The following is a 23492-nucleotide window of genomic DNA, read 5'->3' as shown; positions in this document are numbered from 1 at the left end:
CCCTTCCCGGAACCGCAGACCTTCGGGGTTGATTAAACCACTCGTGTAGTTTGCACTGAATTCTCGATTCAAAGAAGCGACTTCAGAGAAGTCGGGGCTTTTTAAGGCAAGGGCAGGATCAGTGTGGGAAGAAGCCATGAAATCCCGAAATCAACGGCTCTGGAATATAACGCCAGGGTTGCACTCACGATTGGACTCCATTCTCGGAGCGCCCCATTTGAGCCAAGGTTGCTGAGGAATGTTAACTATGATTTATGATCTATGACCTATCACTTTGTTCTTTTTATGTTTGTACACTGAGAGCTTATATACCGGAGACAAATTCCTTATGTGTCTAATCACACTTGGCCAATAAAGAATTTCTATTCTATTCTATTCTATTCTATTCTATTCTATTCTATTCTATTCTATTCTATTCTATTCCATTCCATTCCATTCCATTCCATTCCATTCCATTCCATTTCTATTTCTATTTCTATTCAATGCTATGCCATGCCATGCCATGCCATGCCACGCCATTCTACTCTACTCTAATTATATACTATTCTACTCTACTCTATTCTAATTCTACTCTATTCTAATTCTACTCTATTCTAATTCTACTCTACTCTACTCTACTAGAGTAGAATTAGAATAGTCTGTAGTCTACTGTACTCTACCCTACCCTACTCTATTTTAAATAAATCGCGCAGTTTTAGCGCGCTAACTTGTACCAAACTTATCCGTCCGAGCGCAAGTTCCCCAGAAGCCCACCCCCCCTCCCCTCCACGTTTTCCGGGCTTTATTTCCAAGTATGCCTACAGCAGAGCTCTCCGCCTTTAGGTTGCTTCTCAGCCATCCACTCACCAATATTTTTTTAGTTCCTGCCTAGTCCTGCCAGGTATCTTCAGCAGCGCACACCAAGGGAAGATTCTCAGAACGGCAGGAGAGCCGTTCTTTTTAACGGCGGCCTTATAACTGACATATTCCCAGTTCCTTTAATTGGGATCCCGCGGTTAGATTTCCCAGCCGATCCGATCTGGGGATTATTGAGGTAGAGCAGCAACACCAAGGATTCAAATTAAGGCTCGTCGAGGGGGGGGGGGGGAGAAAGGATTGGGAATTCCAGCGGGAATGGGGTGAAAATGGGAGCAATTACCCCAAGAGCCAGATACTGGAGGGGGGGGGGGGCTTCCAAAATGTGCTTCAGCATTTGACATCGGATAGATCGCTACCTTTCCTTAAAGGCGACAAAGGCAAATGGTATGAAAGTATCAGTGAAAGGAATGCATGTATTAATCAGTGAAAGGTATGGATGTATTAAATACGATCCCTGAATATCATATTTCATTATTGTGGTTTTCCCCCAAAATAGGACTTCAGTGGAATTTAGCCCTGGAGCACAAATCTTACGCGGACCAAGAGAGAAGCGGGTGGGGTCAAGTAAATATTCTCTCCTCCCCCACCCACCCCCCCACACAACCTTTCCCTCCAGGTTTGGTGCCGTGAGCCCCCTCCCTGCGTGTCCCGGTCCTCGAAGTGAAGGAAGGGTTAAGAAAGGCGAAGGGGAGGAGTTTTTCAATCGAGATCAACGTGGAGGGCTTCTCGGTCCAGCCCGGGCCTTCCCGCGGAGGCGTCGGTCGCTTTCCTTGAATTGGGGGCTCGAGGCTGCGCGTTGAGAGAATTAGGTAGCTTCAGATGCCCGTCTCAGAATCATTGTATAGGGGAGGGGGAGGCTTCTCCCTCGCCCTCTCCTCCTCCTCCTCCTCCTCCCTCCCTCCTTCCCCCCCTCTCTCTCCCCCCTCTCCCCCGCCCCCATTTCGGGGAGTTAAGAGCCCGGCTGAAACTGAACCAATCGCAGTTTTCCAATCTGAAGATATTCTAGGGGAATTTCCTGGAGCACGATCGGTAGCAAATGGTTTAAAGCTGCCCTTGGCTTGCCCAACCACCCCACGGCTTGCCCCAACATGCTGGTGGGCTAGGTTGTGGTTGGCAGAGTCTTCACTCGAGGCCTTAACCAGTCGAAGGCCGAAAGTCTGCATTGGCACTGGTTGGCATTCGTCTTGCGAAGGGGAATGGGGATGGGGGTTAACTTGGTAAGAGCCCCCCTTTCCATTGTTACAGGCGCTCTTCAAAGCCAGATAGTGGGCTGATTCGAGAATAACAAGAGTTGGAAGGGAGCTTGGAGGTCTTCTAGACCAACCCCCTGCTCAAGCAGGAAACCATACACCGTTTCAAACAAACGGTTGTCCAATCTCTTCTTAAAACGTCCCAGTGTTGGAGCATCCGCAACTTTTGGAGGCAAGTGGTTCCAAGCCACTGGGGAGAAAGGCGGCGTTCAACGAGGACCCTCCGGGGCGCCGCCTTCCTCCTGAACGCCATCGACTCTTCCCGGGAGTCGGACGGTTCGTTAACAGCGTAACGCCTCCCTCGGCTCTCTCCAGCCTCCTCTGCGGAGAGGCGGTCGAGTCCAGCGCGACCGGGGCAAGAGCTCCGGAGATGAGAAACTGCGGAGGAGGAGCGCGGAGAGTGCAGTTAAGGTGAAGCTGGTTGGGAGTGGCGGGGAAAGGATTGCAGGCGCGCGTTTTTGCTTTGGGTGTGCGAGGGAGCGAGCGAGGGAGCGAGCGAGCGGGATTTTCTGATCGCGTGGGAGAAAAGGCTCCAGGGAAGTGCTCCAACGCTTCGCCGGCTGGTAACAGATAACAGATTAACAGAGTTGGAAGGGACTTTATAGGTCATCTATAAAGCAGGAGACCCTACACCACTTCTGACAAATGGCAGTCCAATCTCCTCTTGAAAGTCTCAAATGATGAAGCTCCCACAGCTTCCGAAGGCAACTTCTGTTCCATTGGTTGATTGGTCTCACTGTCAGAAAGTTCCTCCTTATTTCCACGTTGAATCTCTCCTTGGTCAATTTCTATCCATTATTCTTGTCTGGCCTTGAGGTAATTTGGAAAATAGCTTGACCCCCTCCTCTCTGTGGCAGCTCCTCAAATATTGGAACACTGCTGTCATGTGTCCCTTGGTCTTTCTCTTCACTAGACTAGCCATGCCCAGTTCCTGCAACCCTTCTTCATATGTTTTAGTCTCCAGTCCCTTAATCATCCTGGTTGCTCTCCTCTGCACTATCCATTGATAGGTGCACTTTCTGGACACTATCTGGATAGTGTCTCTCAGGATTTCACGCCTGCCTCCGTCCCACACGCACGCTCCCTGCTAGAGGGGACGCTCCCGCTTCTCAGCAATCGCTTGTCCTGTGTTCTCTCTTCCCAGCTGACTACGAGCTGGCGAGAGAAGCTGGCGGGTGATAGGATGGGTGGTGGAGGCATGGAGACATTTGAGAAGGGTCTGGTAAGGCAAAATAGGAGAGTTCACCACCCCCACCCCCAGTAGCCAAACCGACCTCAGACCTTCCTGGGTTGGGAAATAAGGGTTGATTGATTCACAAAGTGAACCAGCAAGAGTATCTTAGACTTAAATACTACCCCCCAAACCACTATTTGGGTGCTTTACAGTAACAGCATAGTATCCCCAACCATCTGGGTCCTCATTAAACCGACCTCTGAAGGACGGGAGGCGGAGTCAACCTTGAGCCCTTCAGGATCGAACTCCAGACTGCGGGCAGAGTGAAGTAATCCCATCACTCATCACAGCTCTTCTTTAAACCTGAAGCAGGGGTGGGAAGATTTGCTTGAGTGGAAGGGCAAATGGATTCATGGAAAACAGGATTTTCATATTAATGGCCAATACTGGTTAACATTACTGGGGTCAGGCTGTCCTGAGACTTTTCAATGGGGGGGGGGTGCAGACTGCATTTTGCTCCTCCACATGTTCCCCCCTCCCTCAGTCTTCTTGCAGGAGTATTTTAGGATTCACTAATCTTGATTCTCTTATGCAGGTTGTAGCTGAGTTAAATACCAGTGTGCCTTTGAGGCCCAGGAAATGGAATTGGGACTGATTTTTTCTTTGAAATTTACTCATGTTGACAGTTAAAGAATAATTTCAGTAGGGTAGTGGTCTGTATATCATTAAAGGAAGTAGGGTAGAGGGGAATGTTGGAGGGAAGATGGAAAGTTGGAGGGGGGCGAAAGAAAGGGTGTATGGAGGGTCGAAGAGGTACATTGGGTTTCTATTTTGGGGGGTATTATTGACAAGAGGAATGGCTGTGTTTATTGTTTAATGTTATATGGCCCCGGTTCTGCACAGTATATATGTGACTGTACGAAAATGAAAATGGAAAATAAAACACATTTACACCAAAGAGTCCCATATCCATTGAATACTACTCCAAGATTATCTTGTGAATCATCAAGGACACAATTGTACTTCTAATTATTTTAGCCATTGCAACTGTTCTTGTAACTCTCTTACTCTCTGAACCATCAGCCAAGAATACATCAAAACCTGAATTGCTAGTTTTACATAGCATTTTAATTGGAGTAGCAGCTTCTAGTGTTACAGGGGTCGTAGTACTCCAGATTGCAGAGTGTAGTACTTGATCGTGTTCTATTTAAACAGCAAAACTGATTGCTGTTGCTAAGCTGTAATGATTGGATTTTCATATCACCGCAAACTAAAATGAGATCAACCATATTACCAGTATTGTTGCTTGCCCAGTACACTAATAGCTAATTAAACCCAGCTGGCACAACACACGGAGCCACTAACATTTTAGTCGAATGTGTGTGAACTAAGCCTAGAGTTTAGCAGTGTGTTGAAGTTGGCTGGGTTCACACACAATTCTAAATTATTAACTGTGAGTCCCAATGGCTGGATTTGGGCGATTGCACAACCAGATTGTTTCTTATGCTCATTTTTCATAATGGGCTTAGTGAAATGATTTGGAAGGCAGAGGTGATAATAACCCAGGATTAATGAACATGGAGCAGAGAGCAAGGGTAATCCTGCTTCTTTGGCCATAACTATTTGCATAGTTGGATCCCAGGGATATCTGTTCATAGCTAGGCCCACCTTATTTTACATTTCAAAAACGATCTTCATTTTGGAGCAGATAATTTGAAAAGGAAACTACAGCAGAGAATTTTGTGGCTTATTTCAACCGTCAAATAAGTTTCAAAGATTCTTGCTATATACCCTGTTTCCTTGAAAATAAGACCTCCCTGGATTATAAACCCAATAGGGTTTTTGAGCGCATGCGCTAAAATAAGCCCTCCTCCGAAACTAAGCCCTCCCTGAAAATATTGCAACATAGCAGCAGCCATGGGGTGACCATTCTTGCCACCTCCTGCACCTCAAAAATAATAAGACCACCCCAAAAACAAGGCCAAGCACTTATTTCAGGGGTCAAAAGAAAATAAGACCCTGACTTATTTTCAGGGAAACATGGTAACTGGATGGGGAGGAAAATCATCCTATAATTAATCAGAGCAGCTTTGCTTCCCCCTTTCTACCTCATTATGTCAGCATCCCATGAATACCTACATTGGCCAAATTAGCTGTGCATTATTGCTGCCAAGATCTTTTTAGTAACGAGGCTGGCAAGGTGGAATCTCCCAGCTTGGTTTCTCCTCTAAGGTCCACCTGTCAGTGAACAAAGCAGTCACCACTCATTCTTCTTCAGGTGTGATGGGACCTAGGTTGAAAAGTGATTGTACCGTAATGGTGATCTAAGCAATTTGTCAAATTCTTTAACTAAAGGTTAAAGGTTATGTAGGTTATGTGGAGCATTTTGGGTATTCTGTACAACTTCTGACTAGCAAGATGGGTATCATATAAATTTAATAAATATGCTTCATCTGTTAGGATCATAAATATAACTGGATAACTAATCTTGAATGAGCACAATCCTTGGAGATGCAAACATTATGGTTAGGCAGCCAATACTGGCAGCAAGACGTATGGCTTGTAACCAGAAATAGACTACGAAATTGGTCAAATGTAGATGTAGTTTCCCCGATCTTAACTACTGCCTGGGGTATTCTGGGAGTTGAAGTCCACATATCTTGGGAAGATTGGGAAAGGCTGTGTAGACAAAATGGCACCTCTGCCCCATTTACTGGTGACCAAACTTGTAATGTGGTTGGGGGAAACTATCTGTCCTCTGGGTAGCACAGGACTAAAACCCACCCCTGGTACCCAGCAGTATTCTGTGCTAATAGATGCTCCCATATACATTTCCAGCGAGGTTTCCATGGTATTAATTCAAATGGAAGTATAAGAAGCAAGGCTTTTTATGTTCTAACTAGCTGATAACCCAGCATTGCCTGGGTATTTATTCATCCTAACCCTGTATTATTCAGGAAAAGGAATGAATTATATGTATATTGTCGTGTGACATCCACCCTGCCTCCTGTGCATGGGCGCATGACCCACCCACCCCCATGGCTCGTTTTGGGCCTAGTAGGCCTCCCTGCAGCCTCCTGGAAGGCAAAGCAGCCCCTCCCCTTGTGTCTCACTTTTGGCCTAGTGCACAGGCCATGGTTGGGTTCGCGCCACAACCCCTGCACTCCCCCTGGCCCCCGTGCATGCGTGGCAGAGACTCAACAATCAGCTGGCTGGTGGGAGGCATGCGTGCATGTGCAGTGGAGCTGAGCTGGTATCTGCATGCCACCCAGGATGCCACCCAGGACACACACATACACACACGCACACACTGATGGGTATTAGGGATTTCTTCTTACCCCTGCAGTGTTTGTCTCCAGAGGGTAAGTCATCTGTATACCAAGTTTGGTTGAAATTGCTTGAGACGTTCCAGAGTTATGCTGAAACATACAAACACAGAACTTCTTCTATATAAAGGAGGAGGAGGAGGAAGAGGAGGAGGAGGAGGAGGAGAAGGAGAAGAAGGAGAAGAAGGAGAGGAAGAAGAAGAAGAAGAAGAAGAAGAAGAAGAAGAAGAAGAAGAAGAAGAAGAAGAAGAAGAAGAAGAAGAAGAAGAAGAAGAGAGAACAGCTGACCTCTTGGCTTAAGCTTTTAAAAAACTGCTTCAAGCATTTTTATCCCTGGAAAGAAGAAGATAGATCATTAAACAATAACAAGGAAAAAAAACCTGATCCCTTAGAGCAGCGTTTCTTAATCTTAGCAACTTTAAGACATGTGGACTTCAATTGCAGCCCACATATCTTAAAATGGTTAAGATTAAGAATTGCTAAGATTGATGTAAAAGCACCTCCATGGGAGTTGTAGTCACAAGGAATACATTTTAGGGGCATCCCAAGACAGAGGACTCTCTGTCTAAGCAGAGAGACGGAGCTAATCATTCTCATGCAGGCTCAGTTCTGGATGTTGTTGAATGTTGAATGTTGATTTTATTTATATGCCGCCCTTTTCCCCCGAAGGGGACTCAGGGCAGCTCAAAACTCAACCAGGGAAGGGGGATACAAACAAAAATTAAAAAAAAAAAACACAAAACAATGCATAATTTAAAACACACAACAGTCATACCATTCGAGACGGGGGCAACAGTTCTTTAGCCCCAGGCCTGTCGGAACAGCCAGGTTTTAAGGGCTTTGTGGAAGGCCTGGAGGGTGGTGAGGGTTCGAATCTCCACGGGGAGTTCGTTCCAGAGGGTCGGAGCAGCCACAGAGAAGGATCTCCTCCGGGTAGTCGCCAGTCGACACTGGCCGGCGGATGGAATTCGGAGGAGGCCTAATCTGTGGGATCTAATCGGTCTAGTGGAGGTAATTGGCAGCAGGCAGTCTCTCAAGTACCCAGGTCCAATACCATGAAGGGCTTGGATAAACCTTGTCGGTTGCTCATCTTCGTAGCATGTAGCTCTGTGTGTGCCCAACTGGGCAAGAGAATGGGTGGGGTACCTTCTTGGAGCAATGGGCCACTACATACATTGATGCAGTCAGACAGGGGTGGAAACCACTTTGGAGAAGTGGGGTTGAGCATACATTGAGGTTTCACCCAGTTCACCGCATGGCTTGGTGTGGTATCCAAAAGGACTATTAATGATAGGCAGGCCCTGAGAACCTGGTCACTCTTGGATGGGAGACCAACAGGCATTCCCAGGGTGGTTAGATGGGAAATTGGAAAACACTGTGGAAGCAGGCAGTGGGAAGCCACTTGTGAATTGGGGCCAACAAAAACTGTGGAGAAGTGTCAAAATATCAGCAGGAGCTTGGAAAGAGACTTTTATCTTAATTTAGAGGAGTTGATCATTATAGCGGTATCAATCATGGAATCTTGACACTTAAATATTAAGGCGTTATTATTACAGTTGGGAAGAGCTGGCTCTTCACCCAGGTCTCTGCAAGGGGGAGTGGGATCCCTAGTTTCATTGCTCTTGCCAACTTTTATCTTTATCTTTAGTCTTTTATTGGTTTTATTGTAATTTCTTTTGATGCAAGCCACCCAGGGTTGTAGAGAGTTGGGCAGCAGACAAGTTTAACGAATGACCACAATTAGTGATTTACATATATAATTCATATATTTGAAGAATGCAGTATTGCAGCTAACTCTGCCGACTGCCAGCAGTTCGATCCTGACTGGCTCAAGGTTGACTCAGACTTCCATCTTTCTGAGGTCGATAACATGAGGACCCAGATTGTTGGGGGCAATATGCTGACTCTGTAAACCGCTTAGGGAAGGCTGTGTCAAGCACTATGAAGCAGTATATAAATCTAAGGGCTATTGCTATATATTATGTTAAATTTAACTAATTAAATTTATTCCAATAATCCAGGGACAATGATTATGACATTGCTTTTTTCATGACATGCTCATATTCAGTGGCAATTATTTTATTTTATTTTTTTCAGGTCAAATATATAATCGTAACCATTATTTTCTAGAAATCAAACTATCCAAACAACCATACTACACTGCCGTGGCCACTGTAAAGTGCCCTAATTTGGGGACTTGATTTCTATGATATGATTGGAGGATGTTCACATACCGTATTTTTCAGAGTATAATAAGATGCACCTTTTTCCCTCAGAAAAGAGGCTGAAAAACTGGGTGCATCTTATACACTGAATACAGCATTTTTGGCTTCCCGAAACCCCACCACCTTTACCAAAATAGCCATGCATAGCCTTATGGAGGCTTTCAGAGAGCTCCTGGGGGCTGGGAAGGGCAGAAATGAGCGAAAAACAGGCCATTTTTTCTCATTTTTGCCCCTCCTCCACCCTGCAGGAACACTCCACAAGCCTCCTAAGGACTATTCATGCTCTTTTTTTTTTTTTTGGAAAAAAAATGGGCCTGTTTTCACGAAAAACGGGCTATTTTTGGGAGGTCTGCAGAGTGCAAAACTTTTTAAAAAAAATTTGCCTCTTCAAAACCTTTGTGCGTCTTATACTCCAAAAATATGGTACCTTATAACAGGCAGTAGGTTTAATTAGGTCAATTAGTTGAGAGTTCTTACACTGTATACTGGGATCTCACGGGGTTATTGCAGGGGGTGTTTGCTCATTTTAAAATCCTCAGTGGGCAGTTGTGATTCCAGAATTTTAACACAGATAGACACACAGACATACACACATGCATACAGAAATTACGTGTTTATTATTAAAAGTGGTAAATGTACTTCTTGGCTAATCCTAACCCCAGTGAAATTGTTAAATTTGTTTGAATCTGAGAGTCTCACAAATTCATTTTTCAATTTACTGGGTGGCTGCACTGCCAAACGTAAGACAGTGGGTTGTTGATGTCCTAGAAGTTGCTCCAGAAAAACAAAATATATGAAAATATTTCCATGAAATCTAGTCAATTTATAACACTTTACTCCTGATGCTTGAACTCTGGGTATTAAAGATCATAGTACAGGAAGGCATAATTAAGACAAAAATCTGGTAAGAATCATTTCAGAAAGCAGTTCACCACGTTAGAGAGCATCTTGTTCTGACTATTCTGAAGTTGTGTCTTTGTTCTTAATAATGTTGTTTAAACTCTGGAACGCCCGATGAAATTGAATAATAGATTGAGTTTCCTTGATTGTGGCTGGGATTAAAAAAAAAATCAATGGAAGTGACCTTTGAGAGAATAATAAACTCATGTTTAAGGTCTGTGTTATTATAATTTAGCAAATTAATTTGCCATTCTGCTAGCACCAAAACACTAGACGGATAGAAATGTTTTTCTAAAAAATGGACATATTTTACACAGAGATTTCATGTAAAATATTATCAGTTAGTATCTAGAGCGTTATGCTATTGTATATGTATGTGTGTATGTCTGTATGTACATATGTCTGTATGTATATATGTATGTACGTACGTATGTATGTATGTATGTATCAGGGGTGGGTTTCTCGCCCCGTTCCAACCGGTTCGGTTGGAACGGGGCCGGCGGCGTCCTCGTGCACGCGCGCAGTGCACGCATGCGTACTAGCGCCTGTGCGATGCTCCAGCTGCTCCTGGAGGATCGCGCAGGCGCTGTATGCATTCTGCGCATGCATGGAAGCACAGAACTCGTCAAAACCGGGTAAGAAACGCAGGCGGGCAGGTGGATCCTTCGGCGTTCCCAGAAGTTACTTACTTCCGGGTTCGCCGACCAACCGGTTCGCGGGGACCACCGCGAACCGCCTGAAACCCACCCTGGTATGTATGTATGTATGTATGTATGTATGTATGTATGTATGTATGTATGTATGTATGTATGTATATGCATACTTAGCCTTTATCTTTAAAATGGATTATTCTTGTTAATAGATTGTTGAGAAAAAAAGCCATGAATATTTCTGATAAAGTAGACTTTGGATCACAGAACTTACCGGTAATACAACTACAAGCAAGTTTAAAGCTGAATCCAATTAATTGTTTTTTAGTTAATTCATGACTCCTCCCCCCCATTTCAGTAGTTTTTAAATTAACCCAAGTTTAGCATAGATATAATTTGTAGTTTTTAATATGCTATGGTATAAGACTTGGCTGTTACTTTTTCTGTTCCCAAACAACTAAAGAAATACACGCTTAATAGAAAAAGATTCATAGGAATAACAATGACAAAATATGTAATTTACTTAGCTCAAGAGAACCTTATCATCAGATCCCTTTCTGGCATATCTAACAGCAAATTCTGTGCTTACATTCGAGCAAAAAATCCTATTCAAAAGCTACTAGATGCAAACTTCTCTTATGTTGAGCAAACTCCACTAAAATAATGTCATCATTCACCTCTGTGGAGAAAAAAAAGCCTGGGATAATAATATCTTAGGAAGCCTTTTCCAATATTTGGCTTCCTATACGCTTTTTGTTATGATATGTACATTCCATTGGTTTTCAAGGCTGCCTTCAGCAGTTTTAATGGAACATGGAGATTATGAGCAATTTTTCCATTGGCTTTTCTTACCGAAACCACATTATGCTTCAAACTGGGAGCAATATCTCTGACTCAGACTGACCCTAAAATTAAATATGTTTTTAAGGGATCTGTATTCATATTTTATTCTTACTTTTTATAAAATACTTACTTTTAATGTGAAACTGTTGTTACTGGTATACAACAATGGCAATGTTAATTAATCTTTGTTCTCCTTGACCTGTTCCTATAGCCTGCCCTAACTTGAAGGATTCTGGATTTCCCAGAATTCCCTGACAGGTCCTAGAATTCCCAACTAGCACTATCGGAGGACACTATGAAAAGAAATAATATCTAATTATTTGGTTCCATAGCTAGTTCTGTGGAGAGTCCCTTGAATACAATATTTTGCATACAATTTCTCAGTAGTATGGATTCAACTGAAAAATGGATTGGAAAAATGGATTGGAAAACAACATGAAGTTGTTTGGGTAAAGGGGAATCTTTTCTCAGACATTCACAAGGCTCATTTGTGCATGCAAACTGCAAAGGGGCTAATTTGTGCGTGCAAACTGGTCCTATCGGCTACATGTTCCTGCTCTGTGTGATCAGCTCAAGTGTGAAGGGATGCCTATTTACAGCAAAGTGCTGTTGGAAGAAACGTCCATCTGGGTTCAGTTCCAAGTGGGGGAAAAGACACTGGTTTCATGAAAGTTGCTTGGAAAGAAGGTTTATTGATGAACAGGATCACACGCCTTGAAGATCTTGGGCAAAGAAAAAGGGGCGAGATGCTGAAAGTGCCTGGGTTTTATGCCCTCTCTGTGCTTTTGAATTTGAGTTTGTATTCTGATTGGTTGTCAGACTCCCATGGGGCCATGCAGGAGAAACTTTGTAAGTTGTCTGTGTCCCAGGCTTGGTTGAGCCTTGCTGGCTGATGATTTAATGAAAGGGCATTGGGCAACTTTGTTGTGCAGAATAGACTGACCCAGGACTTAATGGCCCATTGACAAATGGGGTGTGTGTGAGTTTCTGCCTCCCTTTTAGGAGAAACATTCTGCCCTTTTCATATTTCCTAAAATATCTCATTTTCTTAGGAGAGGGGTAGGTGCTAACTTTCTACAGTGCAAGCAGACATATTTCCAAGGAGATCTAAGCCTGACTGTGAATCCAATTGTATCTCATACATCAACCCGCTTTCGTCAGCCTTCCCTGAATTAGCAGAATCTACATTCTCCAACTGTATCTCAACCAGAGAGGTTGACTGTCACTAACCAGGGAGTGTGGGTAAGGGAAGTCACTTAACAAGTAAATAAAAGTACGCTTGATTCTAACTCTTAATAAGGGCTCGTATCAGTGGTGGGTTGCAGGTGGTACGCCCTGGTATGGGTGTACTGGAGCATGATCGGAGCACTGGGTACCGTTCTGCAGGGCCCACCCGCCCGCATTCCTTACCTGTCTTTAAGCTCTTCAGCGCTTCCATGCATACGCATGGCACACACAGAGCCTGTGTGATGCTCTGGCAAGCAGCTGGAGCATCACGGAGGCTCGCGGAGGCATCCCTGGATGGTAAGACACATGCGTGCACTGCGAACATTCATGTGGAAGATGCTCGGGCCCGGTACGGTTGCAACGGGATCTGGAACCCACCACTGTCTCGTATGTCCTCCGGGATTGGGCGGCTTATAAATCTAATGAATTGAATTGAATATAGTTATAGATCTAGCAATAACCTAGGATGATGCTTTTTAAATCCTGGATGGAATGTTGACTTCAATTGCATAGCAAAACTGGGTTGCAAATTTCCAGGAAACCACTAGGTGGCAGAAAGCCTTTTCTGCATCTCTTTCTTGCCCTCTTGTGGCCTTCAAGACTTGCAGCTATAATCCTCAATGAATTGTCTTTTAGAAACCATTTGAAGTTTTGATGAATTGCTGCACTTGTCAACCAGCTCACTTTTATGTCTCATTACAGAACTCCACAGTTACACGACCATGATTTATGCTGCCAGGGGTGGGGGTGGGGTTGCAAGTTTTTGGCTTTTTCAGTCTCTTTTCATAAAAAAAAATACCCATAGGAATGAATGGACACAGTTTATGACTGCAGCATTCGCTTTATGACTGTTGCATTGCTTAATCACAAGCACAAAAGAAATGTAAAATCAGAAATGTTTAGATCACATGGGAACCTCAACTTAGAATTGTCATGACTTATGACAGACATTCCAAGCTTCATTACAGTCACAGGTCAAGGACTACTTGTACAGTTGCCTGTAGCATGCAGTTAATCAGTGTGCAGATGGGTTCTGACATGTCCATTCTGGCCCAGCTGCTACGGTAATATCCAAATCTTTGCTGGTCTCTTTATGAACTTTTGCTCTCTTTAATTGGTCATTTTCTGCTCCCTGTAAGTTGTTTCCCAGAGTTTGGATCAGAAAAGACCTGTCCTAGACAGGGGAGATTTTCCCAGTTGCAATGTATGGCTGTGAAAATTGGACCATAAGAAAGGCTGAGCGCCAAAGAATTGAGACCTTTGAACTATGCTGGAAAAGACTTCTACGAGTCCCTTGAACTGCAAGATGATCAATCAGTCCTAGAGGAGATCAACCCTGACTGCTCTTTAGAGGACCAGATCCTGAAGATGAAACTCAAATACTTTGGCCACCTAATGAAAAGGAAGGACTCACTGGAGAAGAGTCTAATGCTGGGAAAGATTGAGGACAAAAGAATGGGACGACAGAGAATGAGGTGGCTGGATGGAGTCACCGAAGCAACAACTGTGAGCTTAAATGGACTCCGAGGGATGGTAGAGGACAGGAAGGCCTGGAGGAATGTTGTCTTTGGGGTCGTGATGGGTCAGACACAACTTTGTAACTAACTAATTTAACAACAGACAGGGGAGGGCTAGGTCATGAAACAGCTTGTTTTTATTTTTAAATGTCTTTTCAGTGACATTTGCCTGATTCATTCCTGGCATACGAGATGTTATTAGCCACTTGAAGGCAACCTCTTGAAACATCCTGGTTTGTATCAAGGCTGTTATTCTCTACTCAGGGAGTAGAGAGACACTTGCAGTTGCACACAAGCACTCAATGATAAAGCGATAGAAGAACATTAAAGATAAAAATACTCACAATTTCATATTTCTTCATGCTGCAGAGCACCCCTACAAATTCACAACCATCAGAGTTAATCTAGAGCAGGGGTGTCAAACCTGATTTCAATGAGGGCTGCATCAGGGTTGTGTTTGACCTCGGAGGGTCGGGGTGGGTGTGGCCAGCTTGACATCACTCCTGTCGGGGGCACCTGTGGTGGTCGGAATGCTCTGCCAGTGAAAACAGGCTCCCCAGCTCCGTTTTTGGCTACCATGGTCTCCTGCAACCCTCTGCCAATGAAACTGGAGCTCAGAAACCTGTTTTCGCTGGCAGAAGCTCCATGGGCCGGTCTTTCAGTGTTTGCAGGCAGCCTGCGGACCAGATCTAAGTACCCTGCAGGCCAGATCTGGTCCCTGGGCCTTGAGTTTGACACCCCTGATCCAGAGAAAATGAGAGGATTGGCTCAAGATTTCCTAGCAGGTTTTGAGCCTAGATAGAGATTTGAACGCTGATCTTGGCCTGCTCTTCTGATATTTCCCATTTTACCATGCTGATTCTCAAGGAAATTTTTCTAAGGCTTTGGAGTAAGTACTGTAATTTTAATCTATGGTGTGACTCTGCAGACACTAAAAATGCCACCTGTTGGTGCAATATATCAGTGGTCTCCAAAGCTTTGCTGGCTGAGGAACTCTGGGAGTTGAAGTCCACAAGTCTTAAAGTTGCCAAGGTTGAGCTGCCTGAGGAACTCTGGGTGTTGAAGTCCACAAGTCTTAAAGTTGCCAAGGTTGAGCTGCCTGAGGAACTCTGGGAGTTGAAGTCCACAGGTCTTAAAGTTGCCAAGGTTGGAGACCACTGCAATATATAACAACTGGAATTATCTCTCAGACTTAAAACAACCTGCTCAGTGCTTTATCCCTGCTTCAATAACACAACTCTGCATTATAATACCACTTCTGGATGCTGGCTGGGGAATTCTGAGAGTTGAAGCCCACATGCCTTAAAGTTACCAAGGTTGGGAAACATTGCATTAGCAGGAGGTCAAAGGTAGGAAGTATAATTAGAGATATTAACCATTAGATAATGGCCACTTATAAAGCAGATGTTGGTATGACTGGCATAGTCTATTAATTTTCAATGGGTTAATTGTGTTAATTCATTGCAGTCCAAATTGATGATGATGCAAAAGGCTGATTTTGCATTTTGGAGAAGCTTCCTAACAGTGAGGACAATTAACCAGTGGACAATTAACGCCTTGCTTTCAGAGGTTGTGGGTGCTTGGATTAACTTGGATTAACTTTGAAGGGGAAATTAATGATACTGTAGATGTATTAAAAAGGAAATAAGGGTAAAATGGAAAATGTGGAAAGAAAACAATAGAGCTGAAATTGGAACGGAATTATGATGCAAAATGGATCGTGTACATGGGAAGATGTAAAAAGGAAAAAACACCAGACAACACTTTGTTCATAAATATGTGTAACAAAAAATAAAATAAAAATTTGATTTAAAAAGAAGAAGAAGTGTGTGCTCCATCACTGGAGGCTTTTAAAAAGAGGCTGGACAGCCACTTGCCTGGAATGACATAGGCTTCCCTGCTTGAGCAAGGGGTTGGACTAGAAGGCCTCCGAGGTCCCTCTTATTTGGTTAAGACATTAAAGAAAATAGAGGCTGGGAAAGAAAAGTAAACAGAAGAAAAGGCAACTAAAGATGGGTGATTAAAAGCCTGTCTGGTTTGCTGCTGAAGCACTGCTTGGCTGGATGACGTCCAGATCCCTTCTGTAATGCTTGTTTTGGCAGTGCTGAGGATATGCAACTAGCTGATCTAGAGGGTAGACATCTTAGTCTGGGCTGTTAAAGTGCATGTGTGTGTGTGTGTAAAACAATAAGCCCAGAAGTGTATCACTGGCGTTTTACGTAAGGACTGGGAAGCATCATAAATGTTGGCTTGGCTTGTTGTACTTTGTTCCATGTCATTTTTATGATCCTGATGCTTGAGAAGTCATCTGCAAATGTGATTCCAATTATAGGGCTGGGTTACTGTTCACTGCAGCTTTGGGACCAAAGAATGCTTTGAGAAGCGAGAAAAAGACAGACTTCAATCGATATAAATGACGTAGGTCTTGAATGCCTTTTTACTTTCAACGTTATACTGATAGTGTCAACCCTGAAGCTGACCTGAACGAAGCCATTTTTGACAGCTTCGGTGTTGCCACACTGGAGATGAGGGACAGGGAGGGGGGATTTGAGATAGTTGGGATTCTGTAGCGCCAAAAAAAAAAAAGAATGCCGTGGCTCAGTGGCTAAGACGCTGAGCTTGTCGATCAGAAAGGTCGGCAGTTTGGTGGTTTGAATCCCTAGCACCATGTAAAGGGGGGAGCTCCCATTACTTGTCTGCCAACCTAGCAGTTTGAAAGCATATAAAAAATGCAAGTAGAAAAATAGGAACCACCTTTGGCGGGAAGGTAACAGCATTCTGTGCGCCTTTGGTGTTTAGTCATGCCGGCCGCCCAACCATGGAGACATCTTAGGGCAGCGTTGGCTCTTAGGATTTGAGACGGAGATGAGCACCACCCTCTAGAGTCGGGAACGACTAGCACATATGTGCGAGGGGAACCTTTACCTTTTTACATAGCCGAAACAAAATGTTTTTTCTTGGGAACCAAGGACATTCTCACACCTGGTTGGAGGAAGGTAGAGTGATGTTGCCCATCAGCCAGACTGCACCGTGATTAGATCATATGACTGATTGTTTTGGGAAAGTGGGAAAAGTTTTACTTTTAATTAGATGAAAACTGTGGACGTCTTCAGAGTCGGTTTTCACCAGATCTGTGCCAACACAATATGCTTGATATGGCTCTATTACCTGGAACCCTGACAAATAGACTGCCTTAGCCTCGTTTGAGATGGACCGCTGTCGGTCCAAAATATTCCATAATTAGTTTGAATTTAGATACAGGTAGTTCTTGACTTACAATCATTCATTTCATGACCATTCAAAGCTACAACTGCTATTGTAACGTGGCACGACAAAACCGCGCTATGCAAAATAGCGGAGATTAAATCGCGTCGCTAAAGCCGCAACGTCATCACTGCGCGTCATCACCGCCGCGACAACAGCGTGGTGACAGAAGGGCGCTTTACATGCTTCGTTCTTTGCTTCCAAAGGTAGCGCTCTTTCTCCAGCTGACAGCGGCAGCGGGCTCGGGGCAAAGCGGGCTGCCCAGCAGCAGCAGCAGCCCACAGGAAGGGTCCAGCACAGCTGCGGGGGGCAGCAGGAAGCCTGCGGGGGGGCTGAGTGGGGACGCCGACGCCGGTGGCGGAGGAGGACGCAGCAGCGGCGGCGGCTGAGGCTCTCCCAGGGCCGGCGAAGCGGGCTTGCCCGGCGGGCGGCTGAGCTGGACCCTTCCCGCGGGCTGCCGCTGTCAGCTGGAGGAGGAGGGCTACCTTTGGAGGCAAAGAACGAAGCATGTAGAATGCCCTTCTGTCGCCGCACTGTTGTTGCGGCGGTAGGGTCGTTTTTTTCTTAGCACTTCAGACGCCGCGGATTTGCCTCCGCGCTTATGTCGGCGCGGATAAGGGCATCACGGTTTTGTGGTGGAACCCTATTGTAAAAGTGACTTCTCACACTTATTGCTGTCAGTTATATCATCCCCATGGTCATGAAATCAAAACTCAGGTGCTTGGTATCCAGCATGTTTTTACAATAGTTGCAGCTTCCTGGGATCTTGGGAATCACCTTTTATGCTCTTCCCAGGTGGCTTCCAACAAGCAAAGCCAATAAAGGAAGCTAGATTCATTTAACCACTGCAGCAAAGAAAGCTTGAAATTGCATTAGGTGCAAGCTCACTTAATGACTGATTTGCAAATTCCAATCCCGGTGGCAGTTATAACTCGAGGACTTCCCATAGAGCCATCTTTTTGCAACCAGTTGGGACTGCAATTCTGCGGTGGGCATGTTAGTAGCTAAAACAAGTTTGGAAGTTGCCAGCTTGGGAATGGGGCACAGTAGCACATGCCTTTGTATGCAAGATCTGGTTTAGTAATCTGAATTTAGCTTTTGCAAATGATACTGATTATCTGAGGACTCTGCAGAATAGAATATATATAACTTATCAGATGAAGGTTTGGAAAATTGCATATATCAGATGGGATGGGATGGAGATAAAGGTAGGACATTAATTTTATACTAACATCATCTGATTTACAGGTAGTTCCTAACTTCAAATTATAATGGAATTATTATGATCCTAAATTGTGATGCTTGTAAAGTGAGTCACCCACAATGACCGATCCAATTTGATGACCTTTTTTGTGGTGGTCATTAAGCAAATATCACAGCCATTAAGCAAACATAATCATTAAACGAATCAATTGTTCACTATGGGATGGTTTTCCTGAAAGCTGGAAATAAATGTAAAATGTGGTCACATGTTCAAAATTTTGCAATGTACTGACAAAACATCTGTGCAACAAGGAAGCCCCCACCCCCTGGTTTATTTCTAGCACTTCTTTGCCTGTTTTCAGTTACATGCTGTTAACTTTGCATACAAAGCTGTGTGTAAATTTTACTAGTTTACATTAATGAAAGGCAATAGTTAAATGTTCTTATGCAGATGTGCTGCACTTCTTTTTTGTGTATTTAATAGTTAGTACATTAGTAGCTACATCTTATTGAGAAGCAGAAGGTGGTGTCCCATCTTAGGTGGGACACTTGAGGATAGATTTTTTTTTAAAAATAGGTTTGATCAGGATGAAAAACTGATTAAAAACTTGGCAAGAGCCAAGGTGGGCGCAGTGGTTAGGGTGCAGTACTGCAGCCACTTCAGCTGTCTTTTCTCAACATTGGCCTCATGGGCGACCCACGGGAACGTTACAATATATAATTTATATATTTGAAGAATGCAGTATTGTAGATAACTCTGCTGACTGCCAGTAGTTCGATCCTGACTGGCTCAGGGTTGACTCAGCCTTCCATCCTTCCGAGGTGGGTAAAATGAGGACCCAGATTGTGGGGGCAATATGCCGACTCTGTAAACCTCTTAGAGAGGGCTGAAAGCCCTATGAAGCGGCATATAAGTCTAACTGCTATTGCTATTGCTATTGATTAATATTTCATTTCATCTAAGTTCACCTAATGTGCATTTTGTATGTTTTCCCACAGGGTAGCAGTTTATGGTATATACTAAATCACCAATATTTGAATAATTAAAATACACAAAACACCTTAATGAAATAATAAACGGTGCAGGGGTGGGGATGGCACTTATGTAACTCATCAAACATTTATAATTGACACGTAGGTATCTGGAAAGTCTGAGAGATATCAAATCAGTAACTGACCCCCTTGCTTTTAACAATGTTCTCCTTTTTTTATATCAGCATCCAAATCCTTCGGGAATGTAGAAGAGGCACGCCGTTTATACAGCGTCATATCCCTCGCAAAATCCATCCTTAAGTTGTCCTGTTTCTTCCCGCTTCCCTTGACCCATTGACGGGAGCGCACGTGTGTTTATTTACATTTATATATGTCTGCATGATTTAAACATCGGTTTCGCCAGTCCGACTTCCATGCTTCTTTTGACAGTAGGAAGAAACGCATCAGGCGAAAGTTTATTTTCTTTCCTCCGCTTTTCCCCACGTGGTGAATTTCTGCAGCGAAGTGAAAAGGATCGTGGGATCCCCGCCTTCCTCTCTCTCTCTCCAAGGAAAAACGAGGTTCGGCATTGGTTCAGCATGTCGGGCGCCCGCAAACAACCTACGGGAGGCATCTGGATTTTCCTGGGTTTTTTCTTTTTCTTTGAAGGCGTTTTGTTTTTCATCCAAGACGCTTCTCCAGCTCTAACAGGATAGTGGGAAATGGCAGGATTTATATTCCTTGCAGACCACTGGTCATCTGCATCCTTAATCTGAGTAGGAGCACTACTCAGGTGGCCGTGAGGACAGAGCTAAACCTCCAAGTGCTTCAACGACTCTCTGAAAGGATGCAGACGATGCAAGGAATAAAGCACTAGCAATAGGACTTAGACTTATACACCGCTTCACAGTGCTTCTACAGCCCTCTCTAAGCGGTTTACAGAGTCAGCCTATTGCCCCCAACAATCTGGGTCCTCATTTTACCCACCTCGAAAGGATGGAAGGCTGAGTCAACCTTGAGTCTCCTTCCATTCTTTACTATCCTATCAGAGTTGAAGAAGCGTCTTGGGTGAGAAGCGAAACGTCTTCGAAGGAAAAAAAACCCAAGAAAATCCAGTTGCTTCTTGGGGAAAAAAAAGCACCTTTGAGACAACCATGACCTGGATGCCTGAGCATCTCTACAGAACGTTAAGGTTAGCAACCCAGCGTGACCCGCGGAGACACGCAACCGCATCCCCACGTTCTCGAGGGCCGCGCGTGTGCTCGCGAAAAAGTCCGCCACCTTTTCATCTCTCCGTCTGGTCCCCCGCAGCTTCCACTTTCTCCAACCTTTGAAGAGACGGGACCGGGCCAGCGATTAGCCTGCGGGGACCGACGCGGTGGCAGAGTCGCCGCCGCTCCGCCTCCCCTCCCCTCCCGGAGGCAGCGCCGCCTCTCTCGCCCCAGGTGGCTCCCCGCGAACAGGAAGTCGCCGCGCCGAGCCACGAACGGGCTTCACGCTCTGGGAGCGAAGCTGCAGCCGTGCAGGGCCAGAAAGGGGAGGGGGGGCGAGAGCTGCAGAAGTGGCGAGCGCTCCCACTTTCGCGGGTGCAAACGCTTCTTCCTGCCACGCGAGGTGGCGGAGGGAGATTCCAGAGATTCTCGGGGCAAACGACCTCCTAGGACCTAGGGGATTCCCCTCCCCCTCCCTCTCCCCAGAACTTTAAAGGAAGTGTGCATTTTATTATTATTATTATTATTTGCGAGTTGCATGGTTCAGACGAGCGGGGCGTTCGCGTTCACTCTTACGATTGCTTGCGAAGCGGAGGGCAGAATTGCCTCTCCCGTGTTTTTTCTGCCTCTCTTCCCCATTTAAAATTGTAAAGAGATCGCCCTTAGACGTTAGAGATGGCTTCCAGTCCAAACGATTCGGATCCGAACTCCCAGCAAGGGGACGATGATCCGAATCCCCGTATCAGTCCTCAAGAAGAGCTGGACTTCTCAATTTTATTTGATTATGACTATTCGCAGCCAGTAGCAGGTTTGTGACTTTGGATTTTATTCCTATTATTAGTCGTGTGCGTTTTATGACTATCGACACCTTCAAGCTTCAGAGATGCTTTTCAAGAGAACTTGGGAGGGCTGGGTTTGGAATGGAGGGGGGTTTCTGAAGCAATGGTCACCAACCAGTGGTCCTTGGACCACTGGTGGTCCCGGATAAAATTTTGGTGGTCTGCAGGAAAATTATTTGCATTTTTTATATTGCACTAAAATACTATTTATCTTTTTTTTAAAAAAAAAAATCGTATTAGTGGTCTGTGGGATTTAAAATTATGAATTTAGTGGACCCTGAGATCCGAAAGGTTGGTGACCCCTGTTCTGAAGGATGCGTGGTCCCAAGGGCCAAGGAATAGTCATTGGGTGGCTGGGATCAGATCATGTTTCTTTAGCACTTGAGTTGAAAACTCTAGCTGATCAAGAGTTGGACTGGACTGGCCTTGTGGCCTGTACAGGAAAAAGTGGTTTTCTGCAATTAACCCTAAAGAGGGCAGTAGGGAAACTTTACAATGTTTGCTGAGGTTAATTGGGATCATGTGCAGTTAGGAAAGTTTACCTTTCTTCCACCAGATTGGGTTGAAAGTCTGCCTACATCTTTCTGTTTATCTCTAGAGGGATGGATAATTAGAAGCTCTGATTGCTGATTTTTTTTTATAGGATGGGCAAATCTAACAAGCAAAAGCAGAAAGGGAACAGTGAAGAAAATAAAAAAAATATATTGTACCAATAGATATCTTAGCGCACCAGAAATGACTTTCTGTTTTATCAGACAGCATCAACACTTCACTGCCCTCGTAATTGTTTGTTTGTCCTAATGCAAAGCACAGATCCAGAGGGTAGGGCCAGAAACGACTCTGAAATTAATATCGGACAATGACTTTGGTCAAGCTTGCTAAAACCAGTACGTTAAGTAACAGAAGGCAAACAATTCTTTGAAAGCCTTGAGTGAAAGCCAGAATACAACCATTGTAATTTCATCTAATGTTTGTAAGGCGCCATAGAATATCACACTATTTCTACTAGCATCAGGGCAGTGATTGCATTGCTCCTGTTTTCAAAGCGTGTGTCCTTTGGGTGTGATAAAAGACATGTTTTTGATGTCCCGTAAAAATATCATACCTATTTGTTCATGCATCACACACCTTCGTCACACGTTGGGAATATCTAAAAGTCAGGATACCGGGATGTTTCCTTATTTCATAGCCCATAGATATTTGGCAAACACGATGTGTGAAAAATCCTGGGGCCACGTTTTAATATGCGTCAGAAATTGCAGATGGTGTGGAAAACAACAGCACACTTCCTGATGTGAGTTTGCCTCTTAATTAGTCATCAAAATGGACAGTATGGTTTCTCGGTCATCTTTTGAGTGTGGTCAGTTTTCTTTTGGCCGAGTTTTCTGTAACATGTTAACATAACAAATTCTATAGCAAATTGTTTTGAAGTCTCTACTGCCGTCCAACACTAACCACATCTACCAAGAAATGAAGCAAGAGCTGGATGTCTCCGTTAAAAAAAAAAAACCAAAACCATCACTCAGACTCAATAATCTTTGATTTTTAGAGGGGGATTCACTCCTTAAGTTCTGCTATTAATATTTTAAAAAGAATTTAAGAACTGTTTGCTACTGTTGCTAATACTAAATATCGTAGGTCAGCCTGTAACTCAGGATTTGGCCCAGCCTGCTTGTTATATATGCAACAGTGAAGCTAAAAGGAGGCTCCCCCCCCCCCGCTCCCCAAATCAGAGATGGCAGATTCATAAAGAAAGAGTGGGCAAAAGTATAATTGCAAATGTAAAGGTGTACAGTGTATTCGTCGCTCTTTATAAAGTTGGTTGAAGGGCTGCTTTGACCTAGAAAGAGAGAGCAATTGACTTGGATCCCGGGAGTTTTGAATTGCAAGCCGCAATACTGTTTGAAAAAGAGCAACTGTTTGCAATTCAGATATAATCAAATACAGACACGCGGAAACCTGCAAAGCATTCCCTTCTGCATGCTTCTCGGCCATTTATAAATGCAAATTAAACCTTTTTTCTTTTGCTATTT

The 23492-nt window shown here is 44.3% G+C and overlaps 1 protein-coding gene across 2 annotated transcripts in view; it reads left to right on the top strand.

The window, feature by feature from the left end:
* The first annotated feature begins 20943 nt into the window (after nt 1-20943).
* Nucleotides 20944-23492, top strand: part of NFATC2 (nuclear factor of activated T cells 2) — a 164191-nt gene continuing 161642 nt past the window's right edge. Inside the window, exon 1 of one of the 2 annotated variants that reach the window (XM_014057931.2) lies at nt 20944-21428. In XM_014057931.2, coding sequence (XP_013913406.2) covers nt 21296-21428 — 133 coding nt within the window. In that variant the 5' untranslated portion in view covers nt 20944-21295. The remainder of the gene's footprint in view (nt 21429-23492) is intronic. The other variant, XR_015697362.1, reaches the window with a different exon arrangement.

The sequence above is a fragment of the Thamnophis sirtalis genome, unplaced genomic scaffold (genome assembly GCF_051295495.1).
Source record: "Thamnophis sirtalis isolate CommonGarterSnake01/CBP01778 unplaced genomic scaffold, rThaSir2_p1.2 scaffold_7, whole genome shotgun sequence".
In the NCBI taxonomy this organism is placed as follows: Eukaryota; Metazoa; Chordata; class Lepidosauria; order Squamata; family Natricidae; genus Thamnophis; species Thamnophis sirtalis.
This window is presented reverse-complemented; position numbering and strand designations above follow the sequence as displayed.